General features: G+C 44.3%; 3 protein-coding genes and 9 non-coding genes across 12 annotated transcripts in view; 3 read left to right on the forward strand and 9 right to left on the reverse strand.

Moving 5' to 3' along the window:
- LOC114566815 (complement C1q tumor necrosis factor-related protein 3) overlaps positions 1-4,405 on the reverse strand; it is a 35,614-nt gene extending 31,209 nt beyond the window's left edge. The window contains exon 1 of the mRNA XM_028595584.1: positions 4,334-4,405. The gene's annotated coding sequence lies outside the window, so the exon portion shown is untranslated. The remainder of the gene's footprint in view (positions 1-4,333) is intronic.
- trnav-aac (transfer RNA valine (anticodon AAC)) lies at positions 1,130-1,202 on the reverse strand. The gene has a single exon. It is a non-coding gene; the product is annotated as a tRNA-Val (tRNA).
- On the reverse strand, positions 2,710-2,782 carry trnav-cac (transfer RNA valine (anticodon CAC)). The gene has a single exon. It is a non-coding gene; the product is annotated as a tRNA-Val (tRNA).
- trnaa-agc (transfer RNA alanine (anticodon AGC)) lies at positions 3,201-3,273 on the forward strand. The gene has a single exon. It is a non-coding gene; the product is annotated as a tRNA-Ala (tRNA).
- On the reverse strand, positions 4,160-4,232 carry trnav-cac (transfer RNA valine (anticodon CAC)). Its single transcript has one exon. It is a non-coding gene; the product is annotated as a tRNA-Val (tRNA).
- Positions 4,406-4,764: 359 nt separating the features above from the next.
- trnav-aac (transfer RNA valine (anticodon AAC)) lies at positions 4,765-4,837 on the reverse strand. The gene has a single exon. It is a non-coding gene; the product is annotated as a tRNA-Val (tRNA).
- A 427-nt stretch (positions 4,838-5,264) lies between these two features.
- Positions 5,265-5,337, reverse strand: trnav-aac (transfer RNA valine (anticodon AAC)). Its single transcript has one exon. It is a non-coding gene; the product is annotated as a tRNA-Val (tRNA).
- Positions 5,338-11,294: 5,957 nt separating this feature from the next.
- Positions 11,295-11,367, reverse strand: trnaa-agc (transfer RNA alanine (anticodon AGC)). Its single transcript has one exon. It is a non-coding gene; the product is annotated as a tRNA-Ala (tRNA).
- A 1,911-nt stretch (positions 11,368-13,278) lies between these two features.
- Positions 13,279-13,351, reverse strand: trnav-cac (transfer RNA valine (anticodon CAC)). Its single transcript has one exon. It is a non-coding gene; the product is annotated as a tRNA-Val (tRNA).
- A 1,371-nt stretch (positions 13,352-14,722) lies between these two features.
- Positions 14,723-14,795, reverse strand: trnaa-agc (transfer RNA alanine (anticodon AGC)). The gene has a single exon. It is a non-coding gene; the product is annotated as a tRNA-Ala (tRNA).
- Positions 14,796-15,421: 626 nt separating this feature from the next.
- Positions 15,422-18,909, forward strand: LOC114567070 (uncharacterized). Its single transcript, XM_028595966.1, has 9 exons — positions 15,422-15,475; positions 16,351-17,077; positions 17,161-17,232; positions 17,328-17,372; positions 17,856-17,936; positions 18,023-18,118; positions 18,245-18,280; positions 18,377-18,421; positions 18,517-18,909. The coding sequence occupies exons 2-9, from the start codon at positions 16,357-16,359 to the stop codon at positions 18,831-18,833; spliced, it is 1,413 nt and encodes a 470-aa protein (XP_028451767.1). The 5' UTR covers positions 15,422-15,475; positions 16,351-16,356; the 3' UTR covers positions 18,834-18,909.
- A 42-nt stretch (positions 18,910-18,951) lies between these two features.
- Positions 18,952-22,522, forward strand: LOC114566294 (uncharacterized). Its single transcript, XM_028594619.1, has 5 exons — positions 18,952-19,633; positions 19,903-20,743; positions 20,788-20,946; positions 21,033-21,243; positions 22,140-22,522. The coding sequence occupies exons 1-5, from the start codon at positions 19,086-19,088 to the stop codon at positions 22,520-22,522; spliced, it is 2,142 nt and encodes a 713-aa protein (XP_028450420.1). The 5' UTR covers positions 18,952-19,085.
- Positions 22,523-23,094: the final 572 nt, after the last annotated feature.

Below are 23,094 nucleotides of genomic sequence, written 5' to 3' on the forward strand. Positions count from 1 at the left end.
GGAAATTTCATTTTACATGTCCACTTTATTTTCTTGTTGGCATATGTGCAGCTAAGTTAAAAAATCAGCTGTTTTCATTATTTTGAGAGGATGATGTTAATTTATTTTGATTGAAAAGTTTAAGTTTGTCCGTTTTTTTTTAAAATCTTTCATTAATAATTATAATAATAATTTTGTTAAGAGAATTTTCCATTTTGTCAAATTTTACAATAACAATACACTGAGACTGTAAAAGATGGCCTTCAGCACATTATGGTTGCTTTTAATCTTGCATCATATAGTGAACTACATACTAGACTTGCATGCATGTATAAATCACCAGCAGTAAATATTGTGCTAGTACTAGTATTGAACTACAAGAAGCAAGACAGTTGCAAGCCTTTAATTAGAGTTATGTAAAGCTTTTGATGGGACAGTTAGGTCCTAGAGATGTGGTGACAACAGCTGTGCAGAGGGGGCCCAATTTGATTTTTTGTCATGGAGCCCAAAATTCCTGGCGGCGCCCCTGCACCGCACCGTCCCGTTGCATTGGTGTGAACTAGCAGCTTTCAGAGCGTTGCAGACCGGAGCGTTGCATTTCAAACTAAAAGCGAAAAAAAAAAAATCTAAATAAGTGTCTCCACCAGACTCCATGTAAATAATCAGGACTTTTAGCGTTTATAGAGCCAGCATATCTCCACCAGACTCCATGTAAATAATCAGGACTTTTAGCGTGTATAGATCCAGCATATCTCCACCAGACTCCATGTAAATAATCAGGACTTTTAGCGTGTATAGAGCCAGCATATCTCCACATGTAAATGGGTGAATTAAGGGTTTATTTCAACCAAACCAGAGTGGTGATTGTTGGAACAGTGGAAAGATGAACCAAGATGACTTTTGATAGTTCTATTTAGTTTCTGTCCACTTTGAATGAAGTGTGTTTTACGATGATAAAAGTCCTGATTATTAACATGGAGTCTGGTGGAGTTTGGCGCAAGATCTATTCACAAAAAACAGACGTTCTCTCTCCATACACTAGGGCTGAAACAATTCTTCGAGTAAATCGTATAACTTGATTACTCATTGGAAAATGTTTTGACTCAAAGCTAAAAGATACTTTCGGGGACACATTGGAAAAAACAAATAATGTTTCCGCCCGGTCTCGAACCGGGGACCTTTCGCGTGTTAGGCGAACGTGATAACCACTACACTACGGAAACCCTGTGATGCAAAAAGGTGTCAGAAACACAAAAAAAACGTCTCTGTCGTTCTCATGTACTGTCTTCTATGCATTATATTGAAGCTGAGACTTAAGCCACTGACACACCAACCCAACGCTCAATCTGACTGCTTCCCTGAGTTGGCCAAAAAAAGTTCCTCTGAACACACCGACAGCAGCTGATTGGATGATCATGATTGGATGATTGGATGATCTGATTGGATGTGGGTCTGGTTTCTCCGGAAATTCAAAGCCAGACTGTCATGTCACGGCGGCTCGTTCAGAATACGATCTCATATCTTACTAAAATAGTTCACCGAAACGAGAAAAATGGTTGAAAGTGTGATGGCAAATTTTATTTTAACCATTTTGTTTAATGATGTTAACCATTTGTTTAAAGATTGTTTTAAACCTCCACATAATCCTGCTCCTTCCTTTAGACTTTTAAAGCACCAGAGTGGGGAACAGCTGCAGACGTCAACTATAACCTAGAGAGTTATTTAGTTTTACCAGCCTGAAACTCCTCACATTGTTGACTTTTTGCTTAGATAGAAGTGGAGAAGGCCGATGACTGTTTACGACAGTGAGAACTACGTAGGTTTCTGTCTCCTGAGATAAAAAAAAAAAAAATAGGCTAACGATTGGGTCATAACCACAAGACTTACTGTCACACAGTAGAGGAATTACCGTATAGTACAGGAGAAGCTCACAGGCAGTTTGGACTTCCATTATCTGTTTAGGTTTCGTCAGCACTTCTTTCACAAAATGCATGACACGTTGTAGTCACATTTTCTGATGTTTTTGTCATTTATTTGCAATTTTTGAAGCTTTTTTTGTCAATTTTTTTAACATTCTTTTAACTTTTTTTTTCTTAAATGCTATAAAATTGAATTAAACAGCCAAATTTTGTTAAAGTAGTGAACTGATAATGCAATTAACTTGTGGATAACGTTGTACGGAACCATCCACATTGTTTTTCGCTATTAGCATTTTATTTCAATTTATTTATTAATTCAATTTTATATTTTTAAATTAAATTTAGAATAATGATACAAAATTGATAATTCACTCCAGGATCGTGAATCAAATCGCAATCAAAATATCAGTCAAATTAATCGCATTTAGATTTTTCCCTCATATTGTGCAGCCCTAAAACAATATTAAGTAATAGTTGAACACATTTATCTTATTATTGTTGACTTTTCTTCACTCATTAGGGGCAGCTGGAGCCCCTAGCATTTGCCTATACTGACTATGTCCCAGGCCAGCACTGTTTTTATCATATTTTGATAAAAAGCCCAAAATGATTGTGGGCAACCTGCCTGGGTGCTGCAGACCAGCAGAGGCCAACTAAAGACAAAGGATCATTCCATTCAGGATATATGGGGGGGGAATTGTCTGATTGCAAATAGAATTTCTTGTTTAACCCCAAAAATTAAAGATTGTATTAAATTTGTATAAATATCAGCCTGGATGTGATCTGTACATACATTTAAAATGGAAAAGTATGTTTCCGCCCGGTTTCGAACCGGGGACCTTTCGCGTGTGAGGCGAACGTGATAACCACTACACTACGGAAACTGACATGTATGGCACTGAAGCATTACGTAATAAATATATGATTGGACAACACATCTCAAGTGATGTAAAAGGAATTGACAGTGAACACACACACACACACACACACACACACACACACACACACACACACACACACACACACACTGTGTGCATTGTGCATTGTCCCCTGTTTCAAACACACGAAACGATCATACCCGAGTCAGCACTACATACATTCAGCTCTTCCAACCTGGACCCTTTTCTGTGAATATTGTTCTAGTGTCTTCTCTCCTCTGGGACAGTTACACTCAATATCTTTGAGTTGTGGATTAAACGAGACATTTGAGGACGTCAACAACTTAACGTCAACAACTTTGGACTCGCCCAAAACTCTTCTAACTATGTATATAAGGTTATGTCACCTATATGAGGTCATCAGGGGGGATTAGCTCAAATGGTAGAGCGCTCGCTTAGCATGCGAGAGGTAGCGGGATCGATGCCCGCATCCTCCAGTAACATTTACTTTTCACATGACAGGACAAAAGAGATGGAACACTTGTACAGTATTTGGCCATTGCTTACACAATAAAAACGAATGCTTAGACCAAAGCCACAATACCTAAACTTCTCGTAGCATTCCTTAAACACAGTGTAACCATACCTCAAACACAGTGTAACCATAGCTTAAATACAGTGTAACCATACCTCAAACACAGTGTAACCATAGCTTAAACACAGTGTAACCATACCTTAAACACAGTGTAACCATACCTCAAACACAGTGTAACCATACCTTAAACACAGTGTAACCATACCTCAAACACAGTGTAACCATAGCTTAAACACAGTGTAACCATACCTTAAACACAGTGTAACCATACCTCAAACACAGTGTAACCATAGCTTAAACACAGTGTAACCATACCTTAAACACAGTGTAACCATACCTCAAACACAGTGTAACCATAGCTTAAACACAGTGTAACCATACCTCAAACACAGTGTAACCATAGCTTAAACACAGTGTAACCATACCTCAAACACAGTGTAACCATACCTTAAACACAGTGTAACCATACCTCAAACACAGTGTAACCATACCTTAAACACAGTGTAACCATACCTCAAACACAGTGTAACCATAGTTTAAACACAGTGTAACCATAGTCGACAAAATATTAACGAGGACATCTGAAAATACTTTGGTGCAGTACCCCTTTTAACCATTACATAGGTGTCTATGGGACAGTGGCGCTGTTTCAAAATCATCGTTCGAGTTATCAAAAACTACTTTGCCATTTAAGGTCATATGAGTTAGAGGATTACACCGCACCCAAGAGTTGGACTAATTGTGCACCACTTCCTGTATCCTCAACATGATCCTGAAATGGAAAATACTGTTTCCGCCCGGTTTCAAACCGGGGACCTTTCACGTGTGAGGCGAACGTGATAACCACTACACTACGGAAACTGACATGTATGAAAAAAGTGACATATTTCAAAACATACATGATGGAAAAACGTGGACCAGACACACATACATATTTAAACCTGGTTTGTGTTGTTTCAGACCTCAGGTGGTTCTCAGCACGGAGGAGACGTCAGGCACGCGGAGCTGTTGGGCTGATGAACCAACCACGTCAAGCTAGGTTAAAAGCTTTTCACTGGACACCAAAGCACAAAATTAAAATATATAAAACTCTTAGTAACTGTGGGACAGTGGCGCTGTTTGAGCTATCAAAAACTACTGATGTGTCTCCACCTAGTCCTGGGTCTTCCCCGAGGCAGCACTTTTCACGAAGAATAACAAGGCTGATAGGAAGTGAAGTTGGCTAACGTAGAACATGTTGAGCTGTTGATGCTAACTGTTAGCCTCTCCCGAGGGAAGCTAACGTTAGCTTTTAGCCCAGCGGGCTACATAAATATTGTTTTGCACACAGAAGACACATTTAAGACTTAGAAACCAAACACCGAAACTTCCTATCGTAGGGAAAAGAGAACAATGTTTCCGCCCGGTCTCGAAACGGGGACCTTTCGCGTGTTAGGCGAACGTGATAACCACTACACTACGGAAACCTGTGAGAGACAATGTGATGCGTTCAGGAACATATAGGAAACTGGCCTCACCCTCTCATCTTAAATTTAGTGGAGTCAAACATTTTCACTGGACACCAAAACACAAAATTAAAATATATAAAACTCTTAGTAACTATGGGACAGTGGCGCTGTTTGAGCTATCAAAAACTACTGATGTGTCTCCACCTAGTCCTGGGTCTTCCCCGAGGCAGCACTTTTCACGAAGAATAACAAGGCTGATAGGAAGTGAAGTTGGCTAACGTAGAACATGTTGAGCTGTTGATGCTAACTGTTAGCCTCTCCCGAGGGAAGCTAACGTTAGCTTTTAGCCCAGCGGGCTACATAAATATTGTTTTGCACACAGAAGACACATTTAAGACTTAGAAACCAAACACCGAAACTTCCTATCGTAGGGAAAAGAGAACAATGTTTCCGCCCGGTCTCGAACCGGGGACCTTTCGCGTGTTAGGCGAACGTGATAACCACTACACTACGGAAACCCTGTGAAGTAAGTGGGATGCGTTCAGGCACACATAGGAAACTAGCCTGATGCTGCATTAGTAGAGAGAGAACAGCACAACAGTATGTTTGTTTGCTTTCGAGGCTGAGATGACACTAAACATTAGCAGTAGGCTAACTAACCTCAAGCAGTTAAAACACTGACAAAAATAAACACAAGTCCGACCCAAATCGTCCACAATCCGTCTAGTGGCTGCCGCTGGAATTGAGATGTGTAGAATCGACAGCGCATTCATTTTAAAATCCTCAGCGGGAGCATCAACAACTGTCCAAAAGCACGGTAGTGTTATATGGTGGAGCGAAATAGAGAGAGACTGGAGAGAGAGCGTTATATGGTGGAGAGACATAGAGAGAGACTGAAGAGAGAAAAGGTTATGTGCTGGAGAGAGATAGAGAAAGACTGGAGAGAGAGATAGAGACACTGGAGAGAGAGAGATAGAGAGAGACTGGAGAGAGAGAGATAGAGAGAGACTGGAGAGAGAGAGCATTATATGGTGGAGAGAGATAGAGAGAGACTGGAGAGAGAGAAGGTTATGTGGTGGTGAAAGATAGAGAGAGACTGGAGAGAGAGAGGGTTATATGAACGCAGTATGTTTGTTTGCTTTCGAGGCTGAGATGACGCTAAACATTAGCAGTAGGCTAACTAACCTCAAGCGGTTAAAACACTGACAAAAATAAACGCAAGTCCGACACAAATCGTCCACGATCCGTCTAGTGGCTGCCGCTGGAATTGAGATGTGTAGAATCGACAGCGCATTCATTTTAAAATCCTCAGAGGGAGCATCAACAACTGCCCGAAAGCACAGTAGTGTTGGTGGAGCGAAATAGAGAGAGACTGGAGAGAGAGAGCGTTATATGGTGGAGAGAGATAGAGAGAGAGTGAAGAGAGAGAGTGTTATATGGTGGAGCGAAATAGAGAGAGACTGGAGAGAAAAAGTGTTATATGGTGGAGCGAAATAGAGAGAGACTGGAGAGAGAGAAGTTTATGTGGTGGAGAGAGATAGAGAGAGACTGGAGTGAGAGAGATAGAGAAAGACTGGAGAGAGAGAGCGTTATATGGTGGAGAGAGATAGAGAGAGACTGGAGAGAGAGAGAGAGAGAGACTGGAGAGAGAGAGCGTTATATGGTGGAGAGAGAGACTGAAGAAAGAGAGCGTTATATGGTGGAGAGAGAGAGAGACTGAAGAGAGAGATAGAGAGAGACTGGAGAGAGTGTTATATGGTGAGATAGAGAGAGACTGGACAGAAAGATAGAGAGAGACTGAGAGAGAGAGCGTTATATGGTGGAGAGAGAGAGAGAGACTGAAGAGAGAGGGTTATATGGTGGGAGAGATAGAGAATGAAAGAGAGAGGACTGAGATAGAGAGAGACTGGAGAGAGAGAGGGTTATATGGTGGAGAGATAGAGACTGAAGAGAGAGATAGAGAGAGACTGAAAGAGAGGCGTTATATGGTGGAGAGAGATAGAAAGAGACTGAAGAGAGAGAGCGTTATATGGTGGAGAGAGATAGAGAGAGACTGGAGAGAGAGGGTTATATGGTTGAGATAGATAGAGAGAGACTGAAGAGAGAGGCGTTATATGGTGGAGGGACATAGAGAGAGACTGATGAGAGAGAGGGTTATATGGTGAGAGAGATAGACTGATGAGAGAGAAGAGCATTATATGGTCGAGAGATCCTGAAGAGAGTGTGTTATATGGTGGAGTGAGATCCAGATAGAGAGAGACTGATGAGAGAGATAGAGACTGAAGAGAGAGAGGGTTATATGGTGGAGAGACATAGAGAGAGACTGGAGAGAGAGAGGGTTATATGGTGGAGAGATAGAGACTGGAGAGAGAGGGTTATATGGTGGAGAGAGGGAAAAGAGACGCTGGGAGATAGTGAGACTCGTAATGACCCGTAAATGACCCTCATTTATAAAACTTCGTGATCCTTACTATCAGTTTGCGCCCAAAAGCCTAAATTGGCAACAGATAAAATTAAAAACTCTCAGAATTGCTGACAATTGAATTATAATGTTGGCCTGTTGTTGCACAGTCCCGGATCTATAGACTACCATTATTAATAAAATCTTCCAGGCATTACGGGCCACGGCTTTGATATTGGAGATATAGAACTATATCCATCCATCCCGTCCTTAATAGTACTGGGTCTTCCCGAGGACCCCAAACTCCCTTTCCCGAGCAACATTAACCAGCTCCGACTGGGGGGGCGTTCCCAGGCCAGGTTGGAGATATAGTCCAAATAGTACTGGGTCTTCCCGAGGCCTCCTCCCAGCTGGACCTCCCTCCCTAGTCCTGGGTCTTCCCGAGGCCTCCTCCCAGCCTCCCTCCACCTAGTCCTGGGTCTTCCCGAGGCCTCCTCCCAGCTGGAACACCTCCCTAGGGAGGCGCCCAGGGTGCATCCTTACCAGATGCCCGAACCACCTCAACTGGCTCCTTTTCGACGCAAAGGAGCAGCGGCTCTCTCCGAGCTCCTCACGGATGACTGAGCTTCTCAACCTATCTCTAAGCCACCCTCCTGAGGAAACCCATTTCGCCGCTTGTACCCTGGATCTTGTTCTTTCGGTCATGACCCAGCCTTCATGACCATAGGTGAGGGTAGGAACGGAAACTGACCGGTAGATCGAGAGCTTTGCCTTCTGGCTCAGCTCTCTTTTTCGTCACAACGGTGCGATAGATTGAATGCAATACCGCACCCGCTGCGCCAATTCTCCGACCAATCTCCCGCTCCATTGTCCCTCACTTTCATGAACAAAACCCCAAGGTACTTGAACTCCTTCACTTGGGGTAAGGACTCATTCCCTACCTGGAGAAGGCATTCCATCGGTTTCCTGCTGAGAACCATGGCCTCCGATTTAGAGGTGCTGATCCTCATCCCAACCGCTTCACACTCGGTTGCGAACCGATCCAGTGAGTGCTGAAGGTCGCAGGCCAATGATGCCATCAGGACCACATCATCTGCAAAGAGCAGCGATGAAATCCCCAGCCCACCAAACTGCAACCCCTCCCCACCCGACTACGCCTCGATATCCTGTCCATAAATATTACAAACAGGATTGGTGACAAAGCGCAGCCCTGGCGGAGGCCAACCCTCACCTGAAACAAGTCCGACTTACTGCCGAGAACCCGGACACAGCTCTCACTTTGGTTGTACAGAGATTGGATGGCCCTGAGAAGAGACCCCCTCACCCCATACTCCCGCAGCACCTCCCACAGTATCTCCCGGGGGACCCGGTCATACGCCTTCTCCAAATCCACAAAACACATGTAGACCGATTGGGCATACTCCCAGGCTCCCTCCAGGATCCTTGCGAGTGAAGAGCTGGTCCGTTGTTCCACGACCAGGGACGGAATCCGCATTGTTCCTCCTCAACCCGAGGTTTGACTATCGGCCGAACCCTCCTTTCCAGCACCTTGGAGTAGACTTTACCAGGGATGCTGAGAAGTGTGATACCCCTGTAATTGGCACACACCCTCTGGTCCCCCTTTTTAAAAAGGGGAACCACCACCCCAGTCTGCCACTCCTTTGGCACCGTCCCAGACTTCCACGCAATGTTGAAGAGGCGTGTCAACCAGGACAGCCCCTCCACACCCAGATTCGGATTCAGGAGTTCCTCAAAGTGCTCCTTCCACCACCCTATTACTCTTCAGTTGGGGTCAACAGTGTCCCATCCTTACTGTACACAGCTTGGATGGTTCCCCGCTTCCCCCTCCTGAGGTGGCGAACAGTTTTCCAGAAGTACTTTGGTGCCGACCGAAAGTCCTTCTCCATGTCTTCTCCAAACTTCTCCCACACCCGCTGCTTTGCCTCTTTCACGGCAGAGGCTGCAGCCCTTCGGGCCTTCGGTACCCTGCAACTGCCTCCGGAGTCCTCCGGGATAACATATCCCCGAAAGACTCCTTCTTCAGTCGGACGGCTTCCCTGACCACCGGTGTCCACCACGGTGTTCGTGGGTTACCGCCCCTTGAAGCACCTAAGACCCTAAGACCACAGCTCCTCGCCGGAGGTGTGAGTTGAAAGTCTGTCGGACAGGGGCCTCCTCCAGACGTTCCCAATTTACCCGCACTACACGTTTAGGCTTACCAGGTCTGTCCAGAGTCTTCCCCCACCCCCTGACCCAACTCACTACCAGATGGTGTTCGGTTGACAGCTCCGCCCCTCTCTTCACCCGAGTGTCCAAAACACACAGCCTCAGATCAGATGAAACGATTATGAAATCGATCATTGAACTTGGCCTAGGGTGCTCTGGTACCAGGTACACTTATGAGCATCCCTATGTTCGAACATGGTGTTCGTTATAGACAATCCATGACTAGCACAGAAGTCCAACAACAAACAACCACTCTGGTTTAGATCAGGGAGGCCGTTCCTCCCAATCACGCCTCCAGGTGTCTCCATCATTGCCCACGTGTGCGTTGAAGTCCCCCCCAGCAGAACAATGGAGTCCCCCACTGGAGCCCCATGCAGGACTCCAGTCAAGGTCTCAAGGCGCACTGAGGCGACCCTCTTGTCCACGGGGTAAACTCCAACGTGGCGGCGCTCCAACAGAACTATATATTATATCCAAACAAGCCTTAGTGATGAAGTTGAAGATTATATATTATATTTATTTACCTCACCCCGTGGTGGATTTGGTGCAGGTGTAGTCATCAATGCTGTCCATGTCGTCGCTCACACACTTCCACAGGAGCATATCTCAGGAACTGCATCCAAGAAGAAAAACCTGACTCTTCTTTGGTCTTTCCTAGTAGCTGTAGACATCGTCTGCTGTCACTGCATCCCTTCTCTGTGAAGACGCAACAGGTTTGAGTAGGTTAACAGAGAGTTGATAATCCTACAGTTTCTACAGGTTTCTATATGTCAACTTTAAAGTGCCCCTCAGAAAGGCAATTCATAGTGGGGCCAGCAAAGCAAAATAAAAGAAAAAAACTCCTGGTACTAACGTAATACACAATTTAACAACTACAAGATAAAAGCTAGCTAGCTAAATACACAGGTTAACAGCTAGCTTGCTAAATACACAGGTTAACAGCTAGCTTGCTTAATACAAGAAACAGGTTAGTAGCCAGTTAAATACACAGGCTAACAGCTAGCTAGCTAAATAAATACAAGAAACAGATAGGTAGCCAGCTAAATACACAGGCTAACAGCTAGATAGCTAAAAACACAGGATAACAGCTAGCTAGCTAAATACACAGGTTAACAGCTAGCTTGCTAAATACAAGAAACAGCTAGCTAGCTAAACACACAGGTTAACAGCTAGCTAGCTAAATACAAGGATTTAGGCTGCACTAGATCCGTCTTCAATTGAAGAAGAAATACTTTGGAGGATGCGGGCATCGATCCTGCTACCTCTCGCATGCTAGCGGCGCTCTACCATTTGAGCTAATCCCCACAATGGTTGGGTTGTTCAGGCGTCACCTACAGCACTAGCAACAGTTTGTGTTGTCAGATGCTGGCAGAAGAGACAGCTAGCTAGCTAAATAAACAGGTTAACAGCTAGCTTGCTAAATACAAGAGACAGCTAGCTAGCTAAATACACAGGTAAACAGCTAGCTAGCTAAATACACAGATTAACAGCTAGCTTGCTAAATACAAGAGACAGCTAGCTAGCTGAATACACAGATTAACAGTTAGCTTGCTAAATACAAGAAACAGCTAGCTAGCTAAATACACAGGTTAACAGCTATCTAGCTAAATACACAGGTTAACAGCTATCTAGCTAAATACACAGGTTAAAAGGTAGCTAGCTAAATACAAGAAACAGCTAGCTTGCTAAATACAAAAAACAGCTAGCTTGCTAAATACACAGGTTAACAGCTATCTAGCTAAATACACAGGTTAAAAGGTAGCTAGCTAAATACAAGAAACAGCTAGCTAGCTAAATAAAAGGCTTCAGGCTGCACTAGATCCATCTGCAATTGAAGAAGAAATATTTTGGAGGATGCGGGCATCGATCCCGCTACCTCTCACATGCTAAGCGAGCACTCTACCATTTGAGCTAATCCCCCACAATGCTGTGTATTTTTAGACGTCAAGTACAGGCCTCCTCCGAGCTGGACGTGCCTCCACCTAGTCCTGAGTCTTCCCCGAGACCTCCTCCCAGCTGGATGTGTCTCCAGAAGAAATTTCGGGCAGATATGAAGTGATAGAAACTTTGAACATTGTCCACTCGGGTTCAATGCCCCCAGCCAGAGTTATATGGTGGAGAGACATAGAGAGGCTGGAGAAAGGGAGCGCCCAACGGCGATGATATATGCATAGTTTTAAAGACAGATATTTAGTAAGGGTTCTGCAGTTATCTAATGCTAGGGTATTTGATGATATCCTGTATTTCATGTAGTCGGTCCAATTCCTCCTCCTGCGCTCCGTAGCGGACAATGTGACAGCGAGACAGCACCGATTAAATATTAAGAACAAATTTTTATTTAATATTTCAGTTTATGGAACAGTTATCACTGAGTACGAGCACAAATAACACTGCTGGATTTAATCTTCATGGTAACGTGGATGATAAGGAGTGAAAAAATTAACCTATTTTGTTTCCAAAATGTGCGTACGCACGGTTCAGAGTTTGCGTGGAGGACCGCACATTCTCCCGTCAAGTTTGTTTTTATAAATCACAACCATTGCGTGGGAAGTGGCGTCCGCACGTTTTCAGCCCCGTTTTGTGTGTACGTCACGTGTATAAATGAGACTCCTGGACCGGACACACACAGAGTATTTAAGCCTTGTTTGTGTTGTTTCAGACCTCAGGGGTTCGTGGGGCGTGGCAACAGCATAGGGGGGCGTGGCTACAACATAGGGGCGGGTCAAACCATCACCAATCAAAATTAAACTGCTGAGTTCAATGACACCTCACAGAACACTTTACCTTTAACGGTTAAGGTTAAATGGTATGAAAGGGGGCGTGGCCTGACTAAGTGGGCGTGGTTAAAGTATAGGGAGCAGCTCAGTATCACATGTAGACCACACATTATAAGGTTCATGTAAATCAGATGATGTTTTGTCATATAAGGCAGATTTCCAGTTGCCAGCAGGAGGCGCTATGACCAAAAGTCAATTTTGACCTATAGATGACCTCAGGCCTGGACCCTTGTCAATCGTGAGAAATTTCGGGCAGATATGAACTGATAGAAACTTTGAACATTGTCCACTCGGGTTCAATGCCCCCAGCCTCGACAGGGATGCACGAAAAGCTCCGCCGGAGGTGTGAGTTGACAGTCTGTCAGACATGGACCTTCTCCAGATGTTCGCAATTTACCCGCACTACCTGACCTTTGGCCTAGGCTGCTCTGGTACCACGTACACTTATGAGCATCCCTATGTTGGAACGTGAGCAGAAAAAGTTGTTGTTTGGCAGTACTTTCAGTCAAAAGAAGGCCATTGAAGTCCAGCTACATGTTCTGTAGCCAAAAAGCCAAAAAGCATAATATGTGCTCTTTAAGAGAGAAATAGCCCGTGCAGTTGCTGAATCTGTTTTCATTTCAAATCAACAAAGGTCAGTTTAAAAGATTTTCATCAGATTTTGAGAGTCTCTCGTCACGCTCATCCCTCTCGCCATTTCCTGGTGAGTCCCCGACTGCCCTGCCTCCGACTGAACATGTCAGGTCGGCCAAAATGAACGCCGACAGACCCTCAGATTGACGACGGCACGGGACACACCGAACACACTCGAGTCACCAACCTCGCCAGACTGTCCAACGGCCGATTATCGGCTTGGCGTAGCTTTAGGCGAATGTGATAACCACTACACTACGGAAACCCTGAGGATCAACACGATGCATTCAGGAACAAATAGGAAACTGGACTCAAACTCTCATCACTTCACTTTCAATTTTTTTACGTCAAATTGGATCGCGTAAGCTCGGATGCAGCGACTGTAAAATACCCCTTAGAGTTAGGTGGCGCTACGACAATAATGTTTCCGCCCGGTCTCGAACCGGGGACCTTTCGCGTGTGAGGCGAACGTGATAACCACTACACTACGGAAACTGCCACATATGAGAACAGTGACATAGTTTGGAAAATACATAATGGAAAAACACCTGTAAAGCAACATGTAAATGACCTGGGGTCTCATTTATAAAACTGTGCGTAGGATCCTCACTATAAGGGTACGTACGCCCAAAAGCCTAAAATGGCGTACGCCGAAAAAAAGTCAGATATATAAAACCGTGTGTACACACACCTGTAAGCAATGTTCCCTTTATAAATCACAGATTGACTACAAGTGGGCGTACGTGGATTTTTTATTTTAACCATAGTCAATGCAAAGCAACTCGTGAATGCTGATCAGTATGTCAATGACCCTGGAAGTTCTTTCGTTACACCAAATCATGCCGACTGGCGGAGAAAAAAAATAAAAATAAAATGAAAAACTCTCAGACGCTAGGGAATTGCTGCCAATTGAATTATAATGTCGGCCTGTTGTCGCACAGTGTAGGGAAACCGGATCTATAGACTACCATTATTAATAAAATCTTCCAAAACGGCAGGCATTACGGCACTCGGGGACGGCCAGACGTATATAATAAGATTTAACAGAACTATATATTATATCCAAACAAGCCTTAGTGATGAAGTTGAAGATTATATATTATATTTATTTACCTCACCCCGTGGTGGATTTGGTGCAGGTGTAGTCATCAATGCTGTCCATGTCATCGCTCACACACTTCCACAGGAGCATATCTCAGGAACTGCATCCAAGAAGAAAAACCTGACTCTTCTTTGGTCTTTCCTAGCAGCTGTAGACATCGTCTGCTGTCACTGCATCACTTCTCTGTGAAGACGCAACAGGTTTAATTAGGTTAACAGAGAGTTCATAATCCTACAGAGTTTCTACAGGTTTCTATATGTCAACTTTAAAGTGCCCCTCAGAAAGGCAATTCATAGTGGGGCCAGCAAAGCAAAATAAAGAAAAAAAACTCCTGGTACTAACGTAATACACAATTTAACAACTACAAGATAAAAGCTAGCTAGCTAAATACACAGGTTAACAGCTAGCTTGCTAAATACACAGGTTAACAGCTAGCTTGCTAAATACACAGATTAACAGCTAGCTTGCTAAATACAAGAAACAGCTAGCTAGCTAAATACACAGTTTAACAGCTAGCTAGCTAAATACACAGGTTAATAGTTATCTAGCTAAATACACAGTTTAAAAGGTAGCTAGCTAAATACAAGAAACAGCTAGCTTGCTAAATACAAGAAACAGCTAGCTAGCTAAATACACAGCTTAACAGCTATCTAGCTAAATACACAGGTTAAAAGGTAGCTAGCTAAATACAAGAAACAGCTAGCTAGCTAAATACAAGGCTTCAGGCTGCACTAGATCCATCTGCAATTGAAGAAGAAATATTATGGAGGATGCGGGGATCGATCCCGCTACCTCTCACATGCTAAGCGAGCACTGTACCATTTGAGCTAATCCCCCACAAGGCTGTTCGTTTTAAGACGTCACGTACAGTCCTCCTCCGAGCTGGACGTGCCTCCACCTAGTCCTGGGTCTTCCCGAGGCCTCCTCCCAGCTGGATGTGTCTCCACCTAGTCCTGGGTCTTCCCCGAGGCAGCACTTTTCACGAAGAATAACAAGGCTGATAGGAAGTGAAGTTGGCTAACGTAGAACATGTTGAGCTGTTGATGCTAACTGTTGCTAACTGTTAGCCTCTCCCGAGGGAAGCTAACGTTAGCTTTTAGCCCTACATAAATATTGTTTTGCACACAGAAGACACATTTAAGACTTAGAAACCAAACACCGAAACTTCCTATCGTAGGGAAAAGAGAACAATGTTTCCGCCCGGTCTCGAACCGGGGACCTTTCGAGCGGGAGCCGTGAATAGTAGGGCTTAATTCTCTTAACTTTTACCATTCATTCTCTATGGTAAGTCTTAAACTACGGCTGTCATATACTTGTGGCCACAAGCTGGATTTCGGGGGCGCTGTTTCCCCCTGTGGATAGAGTTAAGGAGAGACTCTTTTTTTTCTTCTTTTTCCTTGTTTCCTCACAGTGACAGACGTCGCATCATAGACACAGATAAAGTGCACGGAGTTTTGGTCGATATACGGTGTTTTTTCAACTGTTCTGTCGTCTTACAAGCTGTCAACTTATCAAACGTAAGTATTAAATTAACGTGTCTCCGTTGTATATATGGGCAAACTGTTGTTATACACTGTTAGTTGTTTTAGGATTGATTGACAGGTTCAAACTGTTGTTTACTTAGCTAAGGTAACGTTAACGTTAGCTAACAATAACGTCAGCACATTCATGTTTTTCATGTAACGTTATGTACATGTCAGCGTTTACAGTAACGTGTACTTGTAATGATGTTACGTTGCACATCTCTCTTACAGACATTGCTATTGTGCTTTCTTTGACTCTTTCATAGTGTTTATTTATTTACAAACCATTAAACACAGAGGTACTGTTAATATGTTGCTGCTACATACGTGTTTCAGAATATTTTCAATGGCTAAATACTACAATATGTCTAAAATGGGGATAAATTGATAATAGGTTAAACACAGACACTTTGTTCTATCTATCTGTCTATCTAGTTATCTCTATGTCTGTCTAGCTGTTACCTAGTCATTAAAAAGGCTGATTTATGTTAACATGAATAACTGTTTATAGTATGACTGTCTTTTTAATTATTACTATATAATATGGATACTATTTAGCTACAGTCGTGTTTCAGGCAATTCTTGTGTATATTTTCAATTAAATAATACAGTTTATGTCTAAGATGGGGTTCATTTGCTATGGCAAACAGCATATAGAATTATTGTTAATAGATTAATATGTGAATAATACATTTTGATCTATCTATCTATCTATCTATCTATCTATCTATCTATCTATCTATCTATCTGTGCTGTTACTTAGTCATTACAAATGCTGATTGATGTTAAAATAAATAACTGTTTATGTAACAGTATGACTATATTTTGATTATTACTATATAATATACACTGTGTTTTGCTGTGCACAGGAGATAATGAAGAAGACAACCAACTTCTTTCCCGGAAAGACTATGGTGTCTTTCAGGAAGGGTCCATCAGGTCATCTGCGGCAGGATCCCTCTGACGAGGCCATGCGGATCAAAAAGAACCCTTCTCTTCAGGACAAGTCTCCCCCTCAGAGACATGACCTTGTGAAGACCAATGCTCTCACTGTGGTCTTTGAGCGGGGAGGGGATGTGTCTGACCGACTGGAGGTGATGGGGGAGTATGTGCTGCAGTTTGGCAAGTACAAGGGTAAATTGTTTAGGTGGCTCCTGGAAAATGATGTTGGCTACACCATCTACCTGATGAAAAAGGTAGAGGAGGAGGAGAGAGATGGGACCTTCAACCCTCAGGGACACAACAAGGACAGCCTGCTGTCATTTCTGGACTATGCCAGGAGCTTCCAGGAAATTAGGGACCTCAGGGAGTATCTAGCTTCCAGGCTGCCTGCGCCACCAGTGGCATCAGAGGGTGACAATACTGTCGGCTTTGGAGCCAGGGCAAAGGACACCTGGAGGCAGATCTGGGAGAGCAGGGCAGACGGATATGCTGCCTTCATCGTAGGAGTAAAGTGCATCAAAAACAGCAAGATGTACAACCTGCAGCAGTACATCCTCAAGCAGCAGAGGGCTGAGTCTGGGGAGTCCTGTCCACCACCTGCAGGAGTCTCCACTACATCAGCTGCCCCTACACCGCCTACATCTAGCATTCTAGGTCAGTACACAAAAATATGCAAATACAGATGTTTAGTATTTTATGACCTGACACACAATAATTGTTATTGTTTAATCTTCTAGCGATGGAGGAAGACGAGGAGTTGGAGAGGGGGATGCTGAATCTGTCTCCCTGTAAATTTGCCACTGAACTAAGTAGGTGGAGATAGTTTAATTAACAGAGTGTTTTTTAAACTCTTACTGTTTACGATAGTACTGTAGTCTAATCTAGTAGTCACCTGTGCTTTCAGGACCAGCAGCAGTCTCCAGAGCCCCGGCTGTGTCTCCACCAACAGGTTTTTCTCCATCGGTGTAGAGGGAGGATTCTGTTCTCAGCAGAATCCTCCTGCTATTACTGTTCTCCTTCAACTAGTTTGTTATTTTGGCCGTGTTCAGGCCTGGTCTGATGCTTGTGTTCTCTTACTCTCCCACTAACCTAAGGAATTAACAGGTCAGCGAAGATGGTAAGTGTTTTCTTTTTTTTTGCATGCTTTTTCTCAGGCTGTCATTCAAGGATTTGGCATTTTCTTTTTGCCATGCCACATCTTTGAATGACAGGCAGTGTGCTTACTATATATTCATATTGTTTCTGTGCTTTACCTGTTTTCTTAAAAGCATTGTGTTTTGTCATTGCAAATAAATAGCAATTCAGAATTTAAGGTTTTTTTAGTTTTCAGTCTGTACTCACAGTTTGTTAGAGAGACAACAGGTAAAGACACATTCTGAAGCATAAACAGACTTGACTGTGGGAGGAAAATGACACTGAATTGTTTTTACAGCACACAGGACGGAGCCAACAGCGACTGTTTCCAGACCTGCCGAGCCTGATGACTCCTCTGGGATTGTTGCTTCTGTGAAAGGTTATTATATTAGTTCATTTCTCACTTCAAACTGTACTGAATGTTGTGTGACGGTATCATGTTATGTGACCAAATTGTTCCCACAGCCACGACAAAGGCCCCGCTGCCGGTCCCTCCTCAGCTGCTCGCCCTCGCCCCACAGCTTGGGGTAGAAGAACAGGCGCCTAATGTGTTGAGACAAAGTATGTTGTCCTCCTATACTACCAGTGTACCTCACATCAGTTTCATTCTGAAAATCAAATTAATATTTCACTGTCTTTTATATATATTACTCATAATATATGTCATCTCCCACTCTACTTTGTCAGAGCCTGGGATAACATCAGCTCCATTTCTTCCTGAAGGTAAATGCTTTATTTTCTTGAATACTGTGAGAAATAATATCTTATTTTAATGAGTATGTCTCACTTGCCTTTACTGTTTTTATCTCACCATCCTAGAGTTACCATCAGTGGAAGCACAGAGAGACACTGTCCCTGATGAAGGTATACATTTCAGTAACACTGTTATAACTGTAGCAGTCTTAATATGGAGCTCTCTTTCTTTTCTCTGACTGTGTATATGTTATACTCTTTTACAGCTCTGCCAAGTCCAGCACCATCTGTCCCTTTAGATGTGCCACACCAGCCTGCAGCCTCTGTCCCTGGCTATGCTCAGGATGTAGCGCAGTGGAACTGCTCCCACCAGCAGAAAATTTGGATGAAGACTGAGCTGGAGGCGTTGGGGCTGTGGCCGGGGTCACGTCCTGTTCGTCATCCTATGAACATGCTGTCCTTGTGGCGTAATCCACCTCAGCCTGAGCTCATAGACTCAATCTCTGAGCTGCCATCACCTAAATACTGTCAGCTTCATCCTTTTTCATTTGGAAGCCGGAGCACACAATCATGGAGAGGGTAAGGAACAATTACATCTTGCCCTGCCTTCATGATTGTCCCAACCCTCAGGTAGCTTCTTCTGGCATTGGAAGGCCAAGAGTTATCATTGGCACCAGCGGCCAGTACTATATTTTTAGCCTCACGGCTCACCTGCAAGGCCTGTAGGAAGTACTGGCATGCTGACAAGCCCCAGTGGCTGGAGAAGCTACCAGAGCGCTTCAGCAACATTGTTCCGGCTTTCCTAACTCACAAAAAGGCCATCTGCAAATCAGTAATGGATGAGATGAGGCGCAGCGGCAGATCACCGGAGGACATGGCTAAGCAGCTGACGGAGGCACTCCACCTTAAATATGAGAGAGCCCACCTGGCCTACCTGCTCAGTGTGCAGAACATCAGGGATGCTGAGGCAGGAGTTTACGGCCAGAGAACCATCACTGGGCTTCTCAGACAGGCAGACACTCCGGCTCCATTCGGTGGCTACTCCGATGCTGACGGCTGGTGTGGAGTGTCTATTTCTTCTCACTACCTGGTCGACTGCCTGGTCCGTGAGTTTCAACGGCAGGAGCAGCTCCTCACTCTGTTGCTACAGGGGACGTTTGGACAAGTACTCAGGTCAGATCACACACGCAAAGTGGCTAGGAAGGTGGTGCTGTCATCCGGCACAATGTCTTCCTATGCCATAATGAATGAGAACTGGATGATCTTGAGCTGGGTGATGCTGCAGTCGGAGTGCGATCGGTCCCTCTATCCTCTGTATGAGGGGCTGTCTCGGCGCTACACTGCAGCTGGAGTGAGGAAGGCAAGCTACCACTGGGTTGACAGGTATAAATATAAGTTGAAATTAAATGTATATACTTGTTTTTATGTTGTTTTGTTTGTTGTTGTCCTCATGTCCATTTTGTATTACTTAATTTGCAGTTAATTTGTGTAATCTGACTCTCCTTGTTAATAGTCCATATAAATAAAAAAAAAAAAACACAAATTATATAGTAAACTTACAGTATATCCTTTTAAACTGTAAATATAATAAGACTCACTGTTTACAAAACATATTGTAGTGGCTCTAATGAAATTAATTTTCAATGTTTTAGGGACTGCTGTGCTGCCTTCAAGGTCCTGGACCCTGGTCATCAGGAGCAGCTGCTGTGGGACTGCTGGAGGACATCAGAGGCCACCGTGGCGAAGGCGACCTCTGGCAACCTTGCCAACAACAGTGCCTCGAGGAGCAAGTTTAACAAAGACATCAGCATCAAGTTAGACTTGTTTCACTGCATGAGGCGCTTTACCAGGGAGTGTGTGTCTGAACATCACCCTCTGTTCAGCTCCTTCTGCCAGTTCCTCTCTGCAGCATTTGTTGTGGTGGACCAGAGGGATCTACAAAGGCTCACAGAGGCATACACCTTCTGTGGAATCTCTCCTGCAAATCCGACAAAGCAGCACATAAGAGAGCACTGCAGGACAAAGGTGCCACAGCCGAGGGAGCTGCTGCAGAGGGTTGAAGATGTGTTGCACCACTTCTACCTGGCAAAGGACGCCAATGATGTGCCCCTGTTTAAGGCCTCCATGCTGAAGTTGTGGAGGATCCAACGCGTCCACATCCTGAGAGGCTGCCTGAGCGACCCTGACGTCGGGGAGGGAATTCTCTACAGGTATGGTGGTACCTTGCAGCTCAACTACAACAAGGGTGCAGGAGCTGCTGTACCTGTTTGGATTCCAGTGAGAGGCACCTCTCAGCAGGAGGGCTTCCACTTTCACCAAGCCCAGTGGGTGACAGGCAACCGGGTGTCCTGTGAACTTTTCCAGGCCCAGGCAATGACTGGAGTGGTGCGGTGGAACTTCCAGAGGCTGGTGGACCTGAAACAGCCTGGTGTGGAGCTGCCAGCTGTGTTCGACCCCCTGTTAATTTCAGGACTGAACACAGCCTCTGTCAAGGTGACAGGCCAAGCAAAATATCCCAGGCTGCAAAATACAAACAGGGACACAGGGAGAGATTTGGACTGCAGTTTGTGGAGCCAGGTTGTCGTCCTGTTGTGTTGAACTGGGACAAGCACAAGGTACAGCCCAACATCCCAGCTGCTGTAGCCATGGAGACAGAGGATCACTGCCCTGCTGCTGTGGTGGACACAGACTCTCAGGTAATCCACTCTAAACACTCACTGTCAATCACTGACCGTCCGACAGACTCACTGACTAAATCACTATATTTAATGTTATATTTCAGGAGACCAGTGATGAGCCAGTTGGAGTGGTGCCCATCCTATCTTTCCAGCAGGGCTCTGAAACCCTTTCCCAATCCCAGCAGTCCCAGCAATCCCAGCAGTCCCAGCAATCCCAGCAGTCCCAGCAATCCCAGCAGTCCCAGCAGTCCCAGCCACCCTTGATACCAGCTGCGGCCAGAGCCAAATCAGAGACTCAGTCTTTGATGGATACAGGTATACAGACCTCACAGTATAAAGCAGGCCTGATAATATTTAATACGGAATAACTTAGTGTATCCAAAGTTTAAAACTATGGGAGAATATAATATATGATAAATGTAACAAATTTAACTGATCAACTCTTCACACAATCAACATATACATTTTTTTTAATCCATGTTTTATCCAAGTTTGGCAAAAAACAATATAATAAATGTAGGCTTTATTGTTTACACCATTCAGGGTAGCACCGCTGCCTGTTTCTTCCTTCCTCCCCGGCCGCCCGCACTGGACCAATCAAGACGGGAGGCCTTGTTCAAGTCTTGGACCACAGCCGGTGGACAGAAGCCATGAGAGCTGCCATCGACGGGCTTCTGGTTAAGCACCATGGGTCAAAAGACTTTCTGAAGCGGGTGGACGAGACTATGCTGCCATGGTCCAGAGAGCGTGCACTGACCCCAACAGCCTCCTTCATCCAACCACATGCCAACATATCTCCAGATATGTAAAGCATCTGGCCAAATTAAAAAACACCAGCTCCTCCCTCAATACCAGCCCAGAGAAAGTTTTGGAGACACAGCAGCTGTGGCACAGTTTGACTACAGGCAGTCAAACGACCAGCGTGCCTGTCGTAACTCTACCTCCTGCTACTTTCAACCCTTCACCTGCTGCTCCACCCCAGGAGGAGTCCCTGAGCCGGGCTACAGTGGAGCGGATTGTAGCAGAGTTAATGCAACAACAACAACATCAGCAGCAGCCGCAGCAGCAGAAAAAAAAGACCAGGAACTGTGTAGCCTGTGGTCAGCCCAAGTCCCGGTATCTTGGCGATGGCTCATCAGTTCATTTCTTTTATCAAACACAAACAATCAAATACTTTTACTGCTCCACAAAGGTGTTTAAGACATATGCAGACGAAGGCCTCACAAACCCTCGGATGTCTTTTGAGGACTTTGCTGCGTCTCCATTCTTTGAGCGGGAGCTGGAGGGCGCCAGACAGAGGGGGGCTGAGTGGAGGAGGGTGGCAGAGGAAAGGGCAAAGAGGAAGTCAGAAGTGCAGCTTCCAACAGGTCGCCTGTGCAGGTTCTGTCATCAACCCCTAAAGCAAGGCCCTGACAGCCCTCACGTACATGACAGCTTCCCCGGGGTACCAGGGAAATACATCTACTGCCCCTCCAGAGTGTTCTCCCTCTACAAGGCACAGGGCATGGGGAAGGAGATGACCTGGGGGGAGTTCAAACTGTCGGACTTCTATGAGGCTGAAAGGGACAGATGGGTGGCAGAGAAAAAAAAATGAACACTTCAACTTCAAATATACCCTCTCTCTCTCTCACACACACACACACACACACACACACACACACACACACTACTGTACTTAGTCAGGACTGTTTCATTGTGATATTTTAGTTTATTCAACTTTATTCACCTTCACTGGATATCTGGTCTGAATCATCATAACTTTTTCATCATCACATCACAGTCTCTCAGTTGTTCACATGCACTCTTCTGTAAAAGTGTAAATAAGTGTAATTTTATTTTACACAGTGTGTACATTTTTATTGTGTGTTTTAGATTTGTATTGTGTTTTAGATCTTTATTTGGTGTTTTAGAATTAGGTAGTTTTTAATAAAATATCTTGAAAGCATCACTGTGTCTTTATTTGACTGAGGAAGTAAACGTCTTAAAAATGAAATAAAATTAAACATAAATTGATATAGTGCTTTTGCAATTTTGTATCATTATTCAAAAATGTACTATTATTAAGTTAAATTCAACTTTTACCAGTAGCAGCATGTAAAAGTATTATTGTCATAACATTCAAATCATGAGGTGTTATCATATTTCCACATCATTTTAAAAAAATAT

Source organism: Perca flavescens, chromosome 13, assembly GCF_004354835.1.
Source record: "Perca flavescens isolate YP-PL-M2 chromosome 13, PFLA_1.0, whole genome shotgun sequence".
In the NCBI taxonomy this organism is placed as follows: Eukaryota; Metazoa; Chordata; class Actinopteri; order Perciformes; family Percidae; genus Perca; species Perca flavescens.